The 14,602-nt window shown below is 43.7% G+C and overlaps 1 protein-coding gene across 6 annotated transcripts in view; it reads right to left on the bottom strand.

The window, feature by feature from the left end:
• The window catches only part of TPD52 (tumor protein D52), a 130,977-nt gene that overhangs the window by 37,133 nt on the left and 79,242 nt on the right, over positions 1–14,602 (bottom strand). For 2 of the 6 annotated variants that reach the window (XM_027561245.1, XM_027561244.1), the window contains exon 1: positions 14,127–14,377. The exons of 3 other annotated variants lie outside the window; for them this stretch is intronic. In XM_027561245.1, coding sequence (XP_027417046.1) covers positions 14,127–14,265 — 139 coding nt within the window. In that variant the 5' untranslated portion in view covers positions 14,266–14,377. Of the gene's footprint in view, positions 1–14,126; positions 14,378–14,602 lie in introns of those variants that run through there. One more of the 6 variants, XM_027561246.1, reaches the window with a different exon arrangement.

Genomic DNA, 14,602 nt, shown 5'->3' on the forward strand with positions numbered 1-14,602 from the left:
ACTGAAGCTTCAGATCAGATCAGATCAGATCAGTCGCTCAGTCGTGTCCGACTCTTTTCCACCCCATGAATCGCAGCATGCCAGGCCTCCCTGTCCATCACCAACTCCCGGAGTTCACTCAGACTCACGTCCATCGAGTCAGTGATGCCATCCAGCCATCTCATCCTCTGTTGTCCCCTTCTCCTCCTGCCCCCTTTCCCTCCCAGCATCAGAGTCTTTTCCAATGAGTCAACTCTTCCCATGAGGTGGCCAAAGTACTGGAGTTTCAGCTTTAGCATCAGTTCTTCCAAAGAAATCCCAGGGCTGATCTCCTTCAGAATGGACTGGTTAGATCTCCTTGCAGTCCAAGGGACTCTCAAGAGTCTTCTCCAACACCACAGTTCAAAAGCATCAATTCTTCAGCGCTCAGCCTTCTTCACAGTCCAACTCTCACATCCATACATGACCACAAGAAAAACCATAGCCTTGACTAGACGAACCTTTGTTGGCAATGTCTCTGCTTTTGAAAATGCTATCTAGGTTGGTTATAACTTTCCTTCCAAGGAGTAAGCGTCTTTTGATTTCAAGGCTGCAGTCACCATCTGTAGTGATTTTGGAGCCCCAAAAAATAAAGTCTGACACTGTTTCCACTGTTTCCCCATCTATTTCCCATGAAGTGATGGGACCAGATGCCATGATCTTCGTTTTCTGAATGTTGACCTTTAAGCCCACTTTTTCACTCTCCACTTTCACTTTCATCAAGAGGCTTTTGAGTTCCTCTTCACTTTCTGCCATAGGGTGGCATCATCTGCATATCTGGGGTTATTGATATTTCTCCCGGAAATCTTGATTCCAGCTTGTGTTTCTTCCAGTCCAGCGTTTCTCATGATGTACTCTGCATAGAAGTTAAATAAGCAGGGTGACAATATACAGCCTTGACGAACTCCTTTTCCTATTTGGAACCAGTCTGTTGTTCCATGTCCAGCTCTAACTGCTGCTTCCTGACATGCATACATATTTCTCAAGAGGCAGATCAGGTGGTCTGGTATTCCCATCTCTTGAAGAATTTTCCACAGTTTATTGTGATCCACACAGTCAAAGGCTTTGGCATAGTCAATAAAGCAGAAATAGATGCTTTTCTAGAATTCTCTTGCTTTTTCCATGATCCAGCAGATGTTGGCAATTTGATCTCTGGTTCCTCTGCCTTTTCTAAAACCAGCTTGAACATCAGGAAGTTCACGGTTCACATATTGCTGAAGCCTCGCGTGGAGAATTTTGAGCATTGCTTTACTAGCATGTGAGATGAGTGCAGTTGTGCGGTAGTTTGAGCATTCTTTGGCATTGCCTTTCTTTGGGATTGGAATGAAAACGGACCTTTTCCAGTCCTGTGGCCACTGCTGAGTTTTCCAAATTTGCTGGCATATTGAGTGCAGCACTTTCACAGCATCATCTTTCAGGATTTGGAATAGCTCAACTGGAATTCCATCACCTCCACTAGCTCTGTTTGTAGTGATGCTTTCTAAGGCCCACTTGACTTCACATTCCAGGATGTCTGGCTCTAGGTGAGTGATCACACCATCGTGATTATCTAGGTCGTAAAGATCTTTTTTGTACAGTTCTTCTGTATATTCTTGCCATCTCTTCTTAATATCTTCTGCTTCTGTTAGGTCCATACCATTTCTGTCCTTTATTGAGCCCATCTTTGCATGAAATGTTCCTTTGGTATCTCTGATTTTCTTGAAGAGATCCCTAGTCTTTCCCATTCTGTTGTCTTCCTCTATTTCTTTGCATTGATCGCTGAAGAAGGCTTTCTTATCTCTTCTTGCTATTCTTTGGAACTCTGCATTCAGATGTTTATATCTCTCCTTTTCTCCTTTGCTTTTCGCTTCTCTTCTTTTCACAGCTATTTGTAAGGCCTCCCAAGACAGCCATTTTGCTTTTTTGCATTTCTTTTCCATGGGGATGGTCTGGATCCCTGTCTCCTGTACAATGTCATGAACCTCCGTCCATAGTTCATCAGGCTATGAACTACTCTATCTATCAGATCTAGGCCCTTAAATCTATTTCTCACTTCCACTGTATTATCATAAGGGATTTGATTTAGGTCATACCTGAATGGTCTAGTGGCTTCCCCTACTTTCTTCAATTTAAGTCTGAATTTGGCAATAAGGAGCTCATGATCTGAGCCACAGTCAGCTCCTGGTCTTGTTTTTGTTGACTGTATAGAGCTTCTCCATCTTTGGCTGCAAAGAATATAATCAATCTGATTTCAATGTTGACCATCTGGTGATGTCCCTGTGTAAAGTCTTCTCTTGTGTTGTTGGAAAAGGGTGTTTGTTATGACCAGTGCATTTTCTTGGCAAAACTCTATTAGTCTTTGCCCTGCTTCATTCTGTATTCCAAGGCCAAATTTGCCTGTTACTCCAGGTGTTTCTTGACTTCCTACTTTTGCATTCCAGTCCCCTATAATGAAAAGGACATCTTTTTTGGGTGTTCGTTCTAAAAGGTCTTGTAGGTCTTCACAGAACCGTTCAACTTAAGCTTCTTCAGCGTTACTGGTTGGGGCATAGACTTGGATTACTGTGATACTGAATGGTTTGCCTTGGAAATGAACAGAGATCATTCTGTCGTTTTTGAAATTGCATCCAAGTACTGCATTTCGGACTCTTTTATTGACCACGATGGCCACTCCATTTCTTCTGAGGGATTCCTGCCCGCAGTAGTAGATATAATGGTCATCTGAGTTAAATTCACTCATTTCAGACCATTTCAGTTCGCTGATTCCTAGAATGTCGACATTCACTCTTGCCATCTCTTGTTTGACCACTTCCAATTTGCCTTGATTCATGGACCTGACATTCCAGGTTCCTATGCAATATTGCTCTTTACAGCATCGGACCTTACTTCTATCACCAGTCACATCCATAGCTGGGTATTCTTTTTGCTTTGGCTCCATCCCTTCATTCTTTCTGGAGTTATTTCTCCACTGATCTCCAGTAGCATATTGGGCACCTACTGACCTGGGGAGTTTCTCTTTCAGTATCCTATCATTTTGCCTTTTCATACTGTTCATGGGGTTCTCAAGGCAAGAATACTGAAGTGGTTTGCCAAACTGAAGCTTACAGAGGTTAAATAACTTCCCCATGGTAACATACCTGAATACATGGTGGACAGGATTGTGAACCTGAACATTTTAATTGAAAGCATATGCTTTAAATCACTGATTGTACGAAACACAAATAAAGACAAAAGTAGGGGGCTGAAGGTCAGACTTGGAAGATACCTAGAACCAGTAATAAACAAAAATGTAGAATAGATCAAAAGCAGTCTTTTCATCATTTCTGATCACAGTTTCCCCAAGCCTGGGAATCCAAATTTTGCCTTAAATGAATTTCTAGGTATTATCTATCCTATTTTGTACATGTTCAGTAAGAGTATATAACTGGATAACCAATCAGGAAGTACTATATAGAACAGGGAACTCTGCTCAGTATTACGTAACAACATAAATGGGAAAAGAATTTATAAAAGAATATATGTAACTGAATCAGTTTGCTGTACACCTGAAACTAACACAACATTGTTAACTGTACTCCAGCATAAAATAAAAAGTTTAAAAAAGAGGGGTGAGAGTATATATTACAGAGGTAGAATCTGGCATTTGGGAAATTCTCATTCATAACATAGAAGTTGGGAAATGGAAACGCTCTAAAGATTACTGAGAACTGAATAATTCAAAAAATCCATATTTGATCATTAATTTTAATGTTTCTCCTCAGAGTCTGACAGAGATCTATTTTTAAAAGACGGAATAAGCAGGAGAGAAAATACGACATATTTATTGAGGTCTAATACACTAGCCACTGTGACCAGAGATTTAAACAGGTACACGTTATCTAAAACACACACACACTCTTACAACCATCACCCAATGAGACAAGTAGTATTTATCCCCATTAGGAAACTGAGCCCCGCTGAGGTTCAGTAATGTGCCCAGAGTTGCAGAAATTGAAACACAGGTCTTTCTGACTTTAAATTCTTGCTCCTTCATGTATATTTTTCTTAGAGAAACTCCAAAGAGCTGGGAAGACAAAGAGCAGGTCAGAGGAAAACTGGAAGCAGAGGGCTTTTCACTTCATTGAGGCTGTGAGAACACAAGGGGATGCCTGGCTTGAAAGTCACAGATGCCAATATTGAGCCCAAGTGACTGCAAATTAGTGATAATTTGTTCTGTCAGGTTATTACCATTTCAGCCACCTGCTTAATAATTCTTCTAGTTGTGCTAACAGATTGACAACCTGTCTTCAATTGCACACATGGGATCAACCCTAAAGAACTTCATCTGGGGAGAAGAGCCTGGATTCCACGCACAGGCGAACTGTTGGGAGATCCATGGCCAAGAGAGCAATGGAGACGAACCAGAAGGAGCGCTCCTTTAAGTCCCAAGACACAACGTTTTCTTCTACATTTTACGTCTTCTTACTGGAGATCATTGTACAACCAACTGGCTAAGTGGTCCTTGTGGTATCATTGTTTATCACCTGCCTCTAGATGTGCAAACCTAGAAAACAAGGTCCTAATGTCACACCCTTATCTTTACACCTGAGGACTCATAGCACCCAGAACAAAGCGAATGTCTGTAAATACTTCATTTGAACTGACTTATTCGCTAAAGATTTGTTCAAACTAAGTTTCTCTTTTTTCTCCTCCCCTCCCTAAAGCCATCCATTTGCCACTTATTTCCCAAAATTTCAACCAGGGAAGAAACTAGTTTTTTAAATAGAAATTTAGAACCTACCATTAAAGCTAAGCCAGGACTGAGAGCTTGGTGGGTACCTCTCTACTCAGCGTGGTGGGTGCAGCCCAGGCCACCCCAGAGTGGAACCCCTCACCTAAGCAGTTCTCTCTTCCCTCCAGTTCTTCATCTTTGACTGTTTTTTCCAGTTAAAGTCAACTGTTCCCCTTCAAGGCTTTCTATGATTATCACTTAAAACTTTTACAATCATCTTCACACAATTTTAAATCTGAAGATAATTTTGGATCATTTAAATTCACACATTTCATTGTGTAAACATAGGAAAGACAGGGCAGAGATTTTTAAAATCAGATCACTTTGTGGGTTGACTTGCATCTCCCCCCAAAAAAGATACATTCTACTTCCAACTCCCAGGACCCATAAACTATGTGTTTTTATTTGGCAACAGGGTCTTTGCAGATGTAATCAAGATGATATCATACTGGACTGGAGGGTGGAATGGGTTCTAACCCAATGACTGGTGTCCTTACAAGTAAAAGGAAGTTTGAATCAGTGACCCGGAGAGAACACTGTGTAAAGATCCAGAGCACACAGAGACCTGGTGTGATGCTGTAGGGCAGAGACTGGAGGGATGTAGCGCCAGTCAAAGCAAGCCAGGGGGCTTCCCTGGTGGCTCAGTGATAAAGAATCTACCTGCCAACGCAGGAGGCGTAGGTCCAGGATCTACGTAGATCTCTGGTCCAGTAAGATCCCACATGCCACCAAGCAACTAAGCCCATGCACCACAACTACGGAGCCTGTGCTCTAGAGCCTGGGAGTCCCAACTACTGAGCCCACCTGCCACAACTACTGAAGCCCGCGTGCTCCAGAGCCTGTGCTCCACAAGGACAGAAGCCACCGCAAGGAGAGGCTCACACACCGCAACGAGAGAGTAGCCACCCACTCACTGCTACTAAGGAAAAGCCCAAGCAACAACGAGACGCAGCACAGCCAAAATAAATAAATTGTAAAAAAAAAAAAAAAAAAAAGACAGGGGTTACCAGCAGGAAGCTAGGAAAAGGCAAGGAAAGATTTCCCTGCAGGTGTCAGAGGGAGCACGGCCCCGCCAACACCTTGATTTTGGACTTCCAGCCTCCAAAACCATAGAGGTAATACATTTCTGTCGTTTTAAGCCACTCAGTCTGGGGTACTTTGTCATGGTAGCCCTAAAGAACTGAGTTCCGGGAAAGTGAACCCCAAACCCATAACCTGTTTAAAAAATAAAAAGGCAATAATACCATCTAGCTCTCCGGGTTTTTATAAGAATGTTTTAAATGGTCATGAAATAAAAGGTGGGCACATACTCAATGTTCGATGAGTACCTGCTGTGACTCACTTTCCTGGTCCTACCAGTCATCCTGGCTATTTCCTCTCCTCTTCTCTTCCACGAAGCTTGACCCACAGGGCTCACTTCCTCACCTCCTATCACTCTCCAACCCCCTCCTCCCCCTTCAGCTGAGGACAGTTCTCCATCAGGATCTCATTCGACAGCTCCAAGTTGCAAAGACTGAACCTCACTCTGAAGTCTCTGGTCCCCTGAGCCCTCCCCACCCCCTCACCCTCGCCAGGTTTTTTTCCCGCCTCTCTGAGATGTGGCTCTGTCTCCCTCTCTTCGAGTCCACTTCACACCCCACCTCTGATCCCACCCAACTCAGGCTGTCACCATGCTCTGCTTATAGATTCTTGCCCCAAAGCTCCGCGTTGGTCTCTGTCTCCTCCACTCCAATCACTATCCTGCCACCAGAGTGCGCTGTCTGAAACGTGACTGGGACTAGGGCACTCCTTCAATCCCTGTATGGCTGCCCACCCACTAGGAAAGCTCACTGCTCTTGACAATCTGGAGCCCACCGACTCCACCTCCTGCTCCTGTCCTCCTTGCCCCTCCCACACTCGGGGCTCTCATTGCATCTTCCAAATTGCAGTTCCTCTAGGGAATCATGTTTTACTGATTTTTTTCTTTAAAGGAATGTATTAACGCAAAGGGTAAGATAAAGTAAATGGCTTCCCACATTATTTTTCCCAACTTTTTTATTATGGTAAAATATATAACATACCATTTACCATCTTAACCATCTGTTAATAACTTAATTTTTTAAACAACAAAAACATTGTGTATTGGGGTACAGCCGATTAACAACACTGTGATAGTTTCAGGTGAACAGTGAAGGGACTCAGCCATACATACACATGGATCCATTCTTCCCCAAACCCTCCTCCCATCCAGGCTGCCACATAACACTGAGTGGAGTTCCCCGTGCTGTACAACAGGTTTTTGTTGGTTATCCATTTTAAATAGAGCAGTGTGTACATGACCTTCCCAAAGTCCTTAAGACCACCTTCACCATCTCTTTTAGGATCATGCTCTCCTTTTTTCACGTCTCTGCGTATGTTAGTTTCTCTTCTTGAAACACTCTCCTTATTTCCAAGTCCCACTCATTTCAATAAAGGATTAGGAAAACTCTCCTGCTCCGGAGGAATTCTCTGGCCCTGGTGGCCTGGGCCCACTCTGGGCATAACACCCTCTGTGTACTGTCTACTGTACTTCGGAAAGAGCTGGCTGGGCAGTTTTTGACCTGAGCACTGTGCTCTGATCCTGCAGCTTCAGCCCCACACAGAATGTGGTGCAGAGTGCCTGGAGATGCTCAACAACACTATCTGAATAAATGAATTGCAGGAAAGCACCCTCTGGAGTCAGGAAATGGCAGCCCACTCCAGTAATCAGGCCTGGGAAATCTCATGGACAGAGAAGCCTGGCGGGCTACAGTCCATGGGGTCACAGAGAGTTGGACTTGGCTCAGCGACTAAGCAAGAACAACAACAACCTCGTGAAGTCAGAGGGAGAGATAAGAATCCAGTTTCCCATCACAGTCTACCTTGCCTCTCATTATTTTATATATTCCATTCCCACTTCACTGTTCTCACCTAAAAAGGTTTCTTATTTAAAACAAACACAAAATGTCACTTTCTGTAGAAATACAACTCTGTTTAATGCATAATCTATCCAAAGATTGTTAGCATTCGAAGCAGGGCTCCTACCTTCATGTGACAGAGGCGTGTACACAGCAAACACACTGTGGTCAAATAGGTGGGGCGCCGATGATAACAGAGCAGGAATATAACATCAGCTATCCCCAAGAACAGTCAGTCAGGAGGGGAGAAGTTGCTGGAAGTAAGAGGAGTCTAAGATACTTACTACTGAAGTGTGAATGTTAATACTCTCTACCCAAGAGAATTTGTAAGAGCATAATCAAGCCATAGAAGCTTCTCTGGAAAGTAAAACTGTATATACACCTCTCTTACAAATGGCAACCCACTCCAGTGTTCTTGCCTGGAGAATGCCATGGACGGAGGAACCTCGTAGTCTATAGTCCATGGGGTCCCGAAGAGTCGGACACGACTGAGCGACTTCGCTTTCGCTTTACACAGTCTTAAAGAGGCAACAACAGCTTTAAGACAAGAGTAGGAATAAGAAACATCAGTCTCTGGGATTTTCTTTAAGCACATACAAGAAGAAATATGAGTTTCCCATTTTTTAACCTAAAGACACACAAACAATAAAGGAAAAACCACATAGTTCAAAATATCTTTAGTGGTCATACCCACAAAGATGACAAGATAAAAATGCTTCCCCTTAAAAGTCTGCACTTGAGGGCTTCCCTGGTATCTCAGTGGTAAAGTATCCACTGCCAGTGTGGGAGATGCAGGAGACACGGGTTCGATCCCTGATCTGAGATGATCCCACATGCCGAGGAGCAACTACGCCCATGAGCCACAACTACTGAACCCACACTCTAGAGCCTGGGAGCCGAAACTACTGAGTCCACAGGCCACAACTCCTGGAGCCCACGCACCCAAGGACCCACGCTCCACAACAACAGAAGTCCCTGCAGCGGAAGCTCGCCCATCGAAACTAGAGAGCAGGCCCTGCTGACCACAACTAGAGAAGAGACGCACATCAACAAAGACCCAGCACAGCCAAAAATAAATTCAAACAAATTTTTTTTGAAGTCTGCACTTGAGGCTCTAACTTTCTATGCCTTATTGTTTCCAGATGTGACAAAATCCAGAATGGGGAGGGAATACTTGGAAGTCCCCACTTCAAAGTGGTTCTCCTTAAGAGATCCTAAAAGCAAAGGATCCACTTAAGGCGAGGCTTTCCAACTGCTACATGATGGACATTTTGAGCAGGAAGGTTCTTGGTGGTGGGGGTGGGAGGGTGTTCTATCTGCGTCCCATGGGACATCTTGTGCACGTGCCCACTCCATGTCTGCAGCCACCCCCGTTACCCTGCACCCAGTGGTAACAACCAAAAGCATTTTGAAATCTTCTCTAGATATAGTCAGATGCCCCCGGACAGGTGGAGACCAAAAAGTCCCCACTGACTTCAGGCAATGGAGCCTCTGAAACCTGCTATTTGACTCTGATTATCTTCAGAAGAGAGAGATTAGGGAGCATGGGTCATATAACTGATACTCCTTAAGGCTGTTATTTTCTCATATTTGTTCATGGTAAAAACAGTAAAACCTCCGGAGAAAAAAATGAGAATAACTGTCATCAAGGTAACAAGGAATAAGAAAGCAGACAAAACTAGAGTCATTCCACTTTGAGGTGGGGGAGGGTGCCCAGGAACTCAGGAGGTGAATTAGGCAGTGCCAGGGTCATCAAGGAGGAAATTCCTGCAGAAAGGAGGGAAGGCAGACAGCACTGACACAAAAGGGAGAAGACAGCTCTCGAGTCAGACAGACCACCCGTTCCGGGACTCAACTCTGAAAGTGGGGCCCCACACAGCTGTCAAGAGCCTGTCCAAAGAAAGGTCACTCTCCCCAAACTTCACCTGATAGATGAGTAGAGGAGAAAGAAAAGATGGCAAAAGAACACATTATATTTTCAAATGTTTCATGTGCTCCTCCAGATATTCCTAAACTGATTTTTGAATCTCTTTCATCTTTAAAAAAAAGATAGAGAAAATCTTTAGCCAATTATTTCAAGTCATCTGCTCCCTTGACACCAATCAAGTAAAACTATCCAAACTGGGTCACTCTATAAAAAGGGTGGCAGAAGATCAGCCATGGAGGAATCTGGGGACCCCCAGAGGGGAAGTCTTTAAATTTCCTCTGCAGGAACAAGAAGGTTCTACCGCTCTTCAGTTCTGCTCGGATTTTTTTCTGTAAACCCATATATTTATTATTTAAGACCTGGACAATCCTGAAAAGCTTTCAAGAAGTGATAACCCCTTTCCTAAAAAGAAGAGAGAATGACTCAGAGTCTAAATCAAAAAGGGGAATGAAGCAGGATTTTCTTCAGGGTTCTTAGAGTTTCAAATATGACAGCATAAAACTAAAATGTCAGAGTTTTAAATGGCTCCTATTTCCTGAAATCACTAGAAATAACCAGAAGTTTTTAAAATATATATATATAAGCCAGGGCTTGCTTTATCTTTCTGCACATGAGAAAATCCTTAAGAGGAAGAATGAATCTACATAAATAACACTGAAAGTTATCCTTGTAAGTGTTCACAGACTGGAAAAGAGAACTCAACCAAGGACAACAGGAACAAGATAACTGTGCCGACTGCAGGGCAACATGGAAAGTTCAGGTCCAAGCGGCACATGAGGAATCAACTACCCACGTTAATCTTTTTTTTTTTTTTTAAGTCCACACTGCATGGTTTGTGGGAGTTTTACTTCCATGACCAGGGATTGAACCCAGGGCCTCAAGAGTGAGAGCACAGAGTTACAACAACTGGACCGCCAGGGAATTCCCAACAAACTAGCCTACAGTAAGACCCTTGATCAAAGGAAAGGTTCCGCCTTGAATGATTAACCTGTTCTATGATATCCGTTACTGGGCAGGTGCAGATTTCTTGTGATCAAAAAACAAACAAAGCACACACACACAAAACCACTGGCTTGAGAACTGAGGGGTGATGTTGAGTCCTGACTTGGGCTAAGCTTTGTGATTTGGGGACTTCACAACACCTGTCTTGGCCTCCATGTTCACATCTGTAAGATGATCTACAGCATGATTTGGTCTTTGCCAGTTTCATTTCATCCATTCACTCACTCATTCATTCAACCAACAGATATTTGTAGAGCCACAGCTGTCGAGTGCTGTTCTAGGTGCTAAGGGAAAAGCAGTAAATGAAAGACCGACATCTCTAATGGAGCTTGTATTCCAGATTCTGAAATCAGTGTTTTTCAAACTATAGGCTGTGAAATCCTTTTAGCAGTAACAAATGAGCATCTTTAAAAGAAGAAACAGGAATAATATAAAATATCAGAGTATATCACACATAGTAAGGGTAAGTTCTGTTTCACAGACTCCTGCTTTAGCTATTGACATTTATATCTATGAAGGTTGTGGATCAAGAAGTACAAGGCATTTCTGAACATGGGCTGGTTGTACCAAGAGAGTTTTAACATCTCCGATAAAAGAATTTTTTTTGTTCCAGCCACTGGCCCTCATCTTGTCCTTCATTCAGATTGCTTGAGGAACATTCTGCCCAGAGATTAAATCTCTTTACCTTTTCATTTGCCCCATGATGGCATTTTGCATAAATATCAAAGACTATGCTTTTGAGATCAGTGTCCCCAGCCTTTTCTGAGTATGGTTCCCTTTAACATCAGTTCTTTTTGTGCACTACTTGTCTGCTGATCGGGAAAATTCAAAGTGGCCAATAGCCACGTAAGCTTTTAAATGGAGGGCATGGAAACCCACTCCAATATTCTTGCCTGGAGAAACCCCATGGACAGAGAAACCTGGAGGGCTACAGTCCACGGGGTGGCAAAGAGTTGGACACGACTGAGTGACTAAGCACACACAGCACATAATGTATGTATCTATCCTAAGAGCTCCTATCTAAAAATACAAAGGTTGCAAACACACAGAAGGCAGTATTCATTCCATCTACGCCTCCCACTTGATATTCAAAGAGATTTGCAGGCTTCTTGTGCCCCGAGGAGTCACAAGCACAAAAACTGGAGATTCCTGTTGTAGATCCCAGCTTTGATTTGCTTATTTCAGAATCACAATGTTCTTACCAGGTGACTGCTTACTGCGGTTTCTGTTTGGTTAATGTTCTCCCTCCCCTCAATCCTTTTTAAAAATTCACACAAACCAATAAAGGTGAGCACAACTGGATACATGAGTTTGTTTCTAGTTTAAAATCATTTTGTGTCTAATCCCATGAGCCCAAACTCCTACAAATTGCAACTAGACATTAGAGACGTAATTGTTCAAAATAGAGACACATCCACTGCTTCTGTTTTAACAGAAAACACCGAAAGGATGGCAATTACTACAGCTGGGAAAAGGAAAGGAGGTGAAACAGAGATTCAAGAAGGGAGAGCCTTCCAATAAGCAGCAGAATCATCCTGGGAATTTCCAAGCCTTGCATGCTGATCACCGAGGTCTACCTGAGGCCAGGTCACTACAGTCCGGGCTCCCATGGCCCCATGTCACTTAGGATCCTCTCTGTCCTTGAGCTCTAACTTCCTTCTGTGTACTGTTCTTGAAGCATTTCCTACACGTAGGACTGAGCAGTGAGGATCAAGGGAGTCATGCTCTGGGGACAGGCACAGGGCAGGATGTACTTTCTGCAGAGTCCATGGTGGACTGCAAGGCCAGGAAAGCGCAGCAAAAGACAGATTCCTGGCAATCCAGTTCCCGCAACAGACATCCAGCCGCTGCCTGCCAGTCCCCAACTTCTGGAGACCTGCTCAACCCAGTTATTGTCAACCTCTTCCCCTTCCTGGAAAACCAAACTACACCCCCAAAGGTGGCCACAGATTGTGAACAATGGTGACAGGAATGCTGCATGCTCTCTAAAATGTTTATAACTAGGGTTCATGCTGTAGCTTTTACTTTGTTTTTTGTTTTTTTTTTTAATTATCCACTTTTTAAGCTTAAGAAGAGTGAAATGTGACCTAATCTTCATTAAAAAGGGAAACATTAACTTCGAGGAAAATCTGCTTACTTCTCTGCAAGTCACAGAGGTTGTCTAACCGTCTCCAACCGTTAGCTGTAAAATGAGGGGATTGGCCTGGACATGGCTGAGGCAACTTCCAGCTTCATGCTGTTTGCTCATAAACTTCAGCTCTGCCCTGATGGTGGCTCCTGGCCTGCAGAACAATCTTCTAGCGGCACGTGGGAAGGATGCCTGCTCCCAAAGGCACAGTAGCTGCGAGTTCTTCTCTTACAATCTCTCACCTGTATAATGCAGGCAGCTCAGCCCTGGGCTTTGTGCCAACCTAGAGGGTGGGGTGCAGGTGGGAGGTTCAAGAGGGAGGTGACACATGTATACCTATGGCTGATTCATGCTGGTGGGTGGCAGAGACCCACACAATGTTGTAAAGCAATTATACTCCAATTAAAAATTTTTAAAACTTTTTTTTTTTTTAAGAATATCATTCAAGGAAAAAAAAAATCTCTCACCTGGGTCTTCCTGCACATTGCTCACAGTATTCCAAGCCCAAAACCTGGCCCGCTGTTAGCAGGACCTTGAATTTAGTCAGTGCTTCAGCTGCTTAAGCCTCATTTTCACAAAAATGAAATTGGGGATGCGGGTCCTTCCTAAATTAAATTACATAGGTGACCAGAAGCGAAGACCTCCAAATTCCCCCATTTTGGCTATTTATTAGGTCGATGAACTTAAGGTGATCAGAAGACCTCTAATGCCTATGCAAATAGGTCCACTATTACAAAATCTACTCAATATTCTGTGATATCCTTCATGGAAAAGGAATTTGAAAAAGAACAGATATATCTATATGTATAACTGAATCACTTTGCGGCACACCTGAGTCTAACACAGCATTATAAAACCAACTATGCTGTGAGGTGCTATGCTAAGTCACTTCAGTTGTGTCAGATTCTTTGTGGCCCTATGGACTGTAAGCCCACCATACTCCTCCTGGATTCTCCAGGCAAGAATACTGGAGCAGGTTGCCATGCCCTCCTCCAGGGGATCTTCCCAACCCAGGGATTGAACCCAGGTCTCCCACATTGCAGGCAGATTTTTTTAACCATCTGAGCCACCAGGGAAGCCCCAAGTACATATAAGTCAATCCAAATGGGACAGAGGAGTCTGGTGGACTATAGCCCACAGGATCTCAAAGAACTGTGCACAACTGAAGTAACTTAGCATGCATGCATGCACATTTAAATACATATACATACATTCTAAACATATAATAAGCCATCTAGCTCTCTGCCTGGAATCCCGTAACAGCTTTACTAACCAGTAGCAACACAGCAACACCCTTGTCACACTAAGAATTATAAAGCCAGGCAAATCCCCAGTTGCATACAGGTTTCATCACAGCAAATGTCACTTTAGAAAACTAGGAGTTACCAAACTTCTGAAGAGTAGGCGATCCTGGTGGGGACGTATTTCCACTGGGAGACAGGTAGAGATAGTTTTTGTTTACTCCTGTATTAAAATCAAATGGGGACTCGTAGTCCTCATAAAAATCCATCTCTCTACCGTCCATTCCAGGCGAATGCAGAACGCATGGTTCTACTGCCGCCACCTCTTCCTTGGTTGAGCACGCTCTGGATCACTGCACCAGGCAATTCCGAGGAAGAGATCCAGCCCTGGGTTCCAAGAGCCTGGCTTCCTGGGACAGGTGCAGCCGTCACACCCTCAGGACAAGGAGGTTGTTTAATAAGTGACTTCTCCCCAGCAACCTGAGGAACAGCTCTGATCACCACCTGCTGTTCATTTCAGCCAACAGCCAACAACCCAGGCAGGAAGCAGAGCTTTCTAGAGCTTTCTTCAATAAACAAAGGAGGGCCCAGTGCTGTAGCATCGCCTCCACATACAAACAG

This window comes from Bos indicus x Bos taurus, chromosome 14 (assembly GCF_003369695.1).
Source record: "Bos indicus x Bos taurus breed Angus x Brahman F1 hybrid chromosome 14, Bos_hybrid_MaternalHap_v2.0, whole genome shotgun sequence".
NCBI classification, from domain to species: Eukaryota; Metazoa; Chordata; class Mammalia; order Artiodactyla; family Bovidae; genus Bos; species Bos indicus x Bos taurus.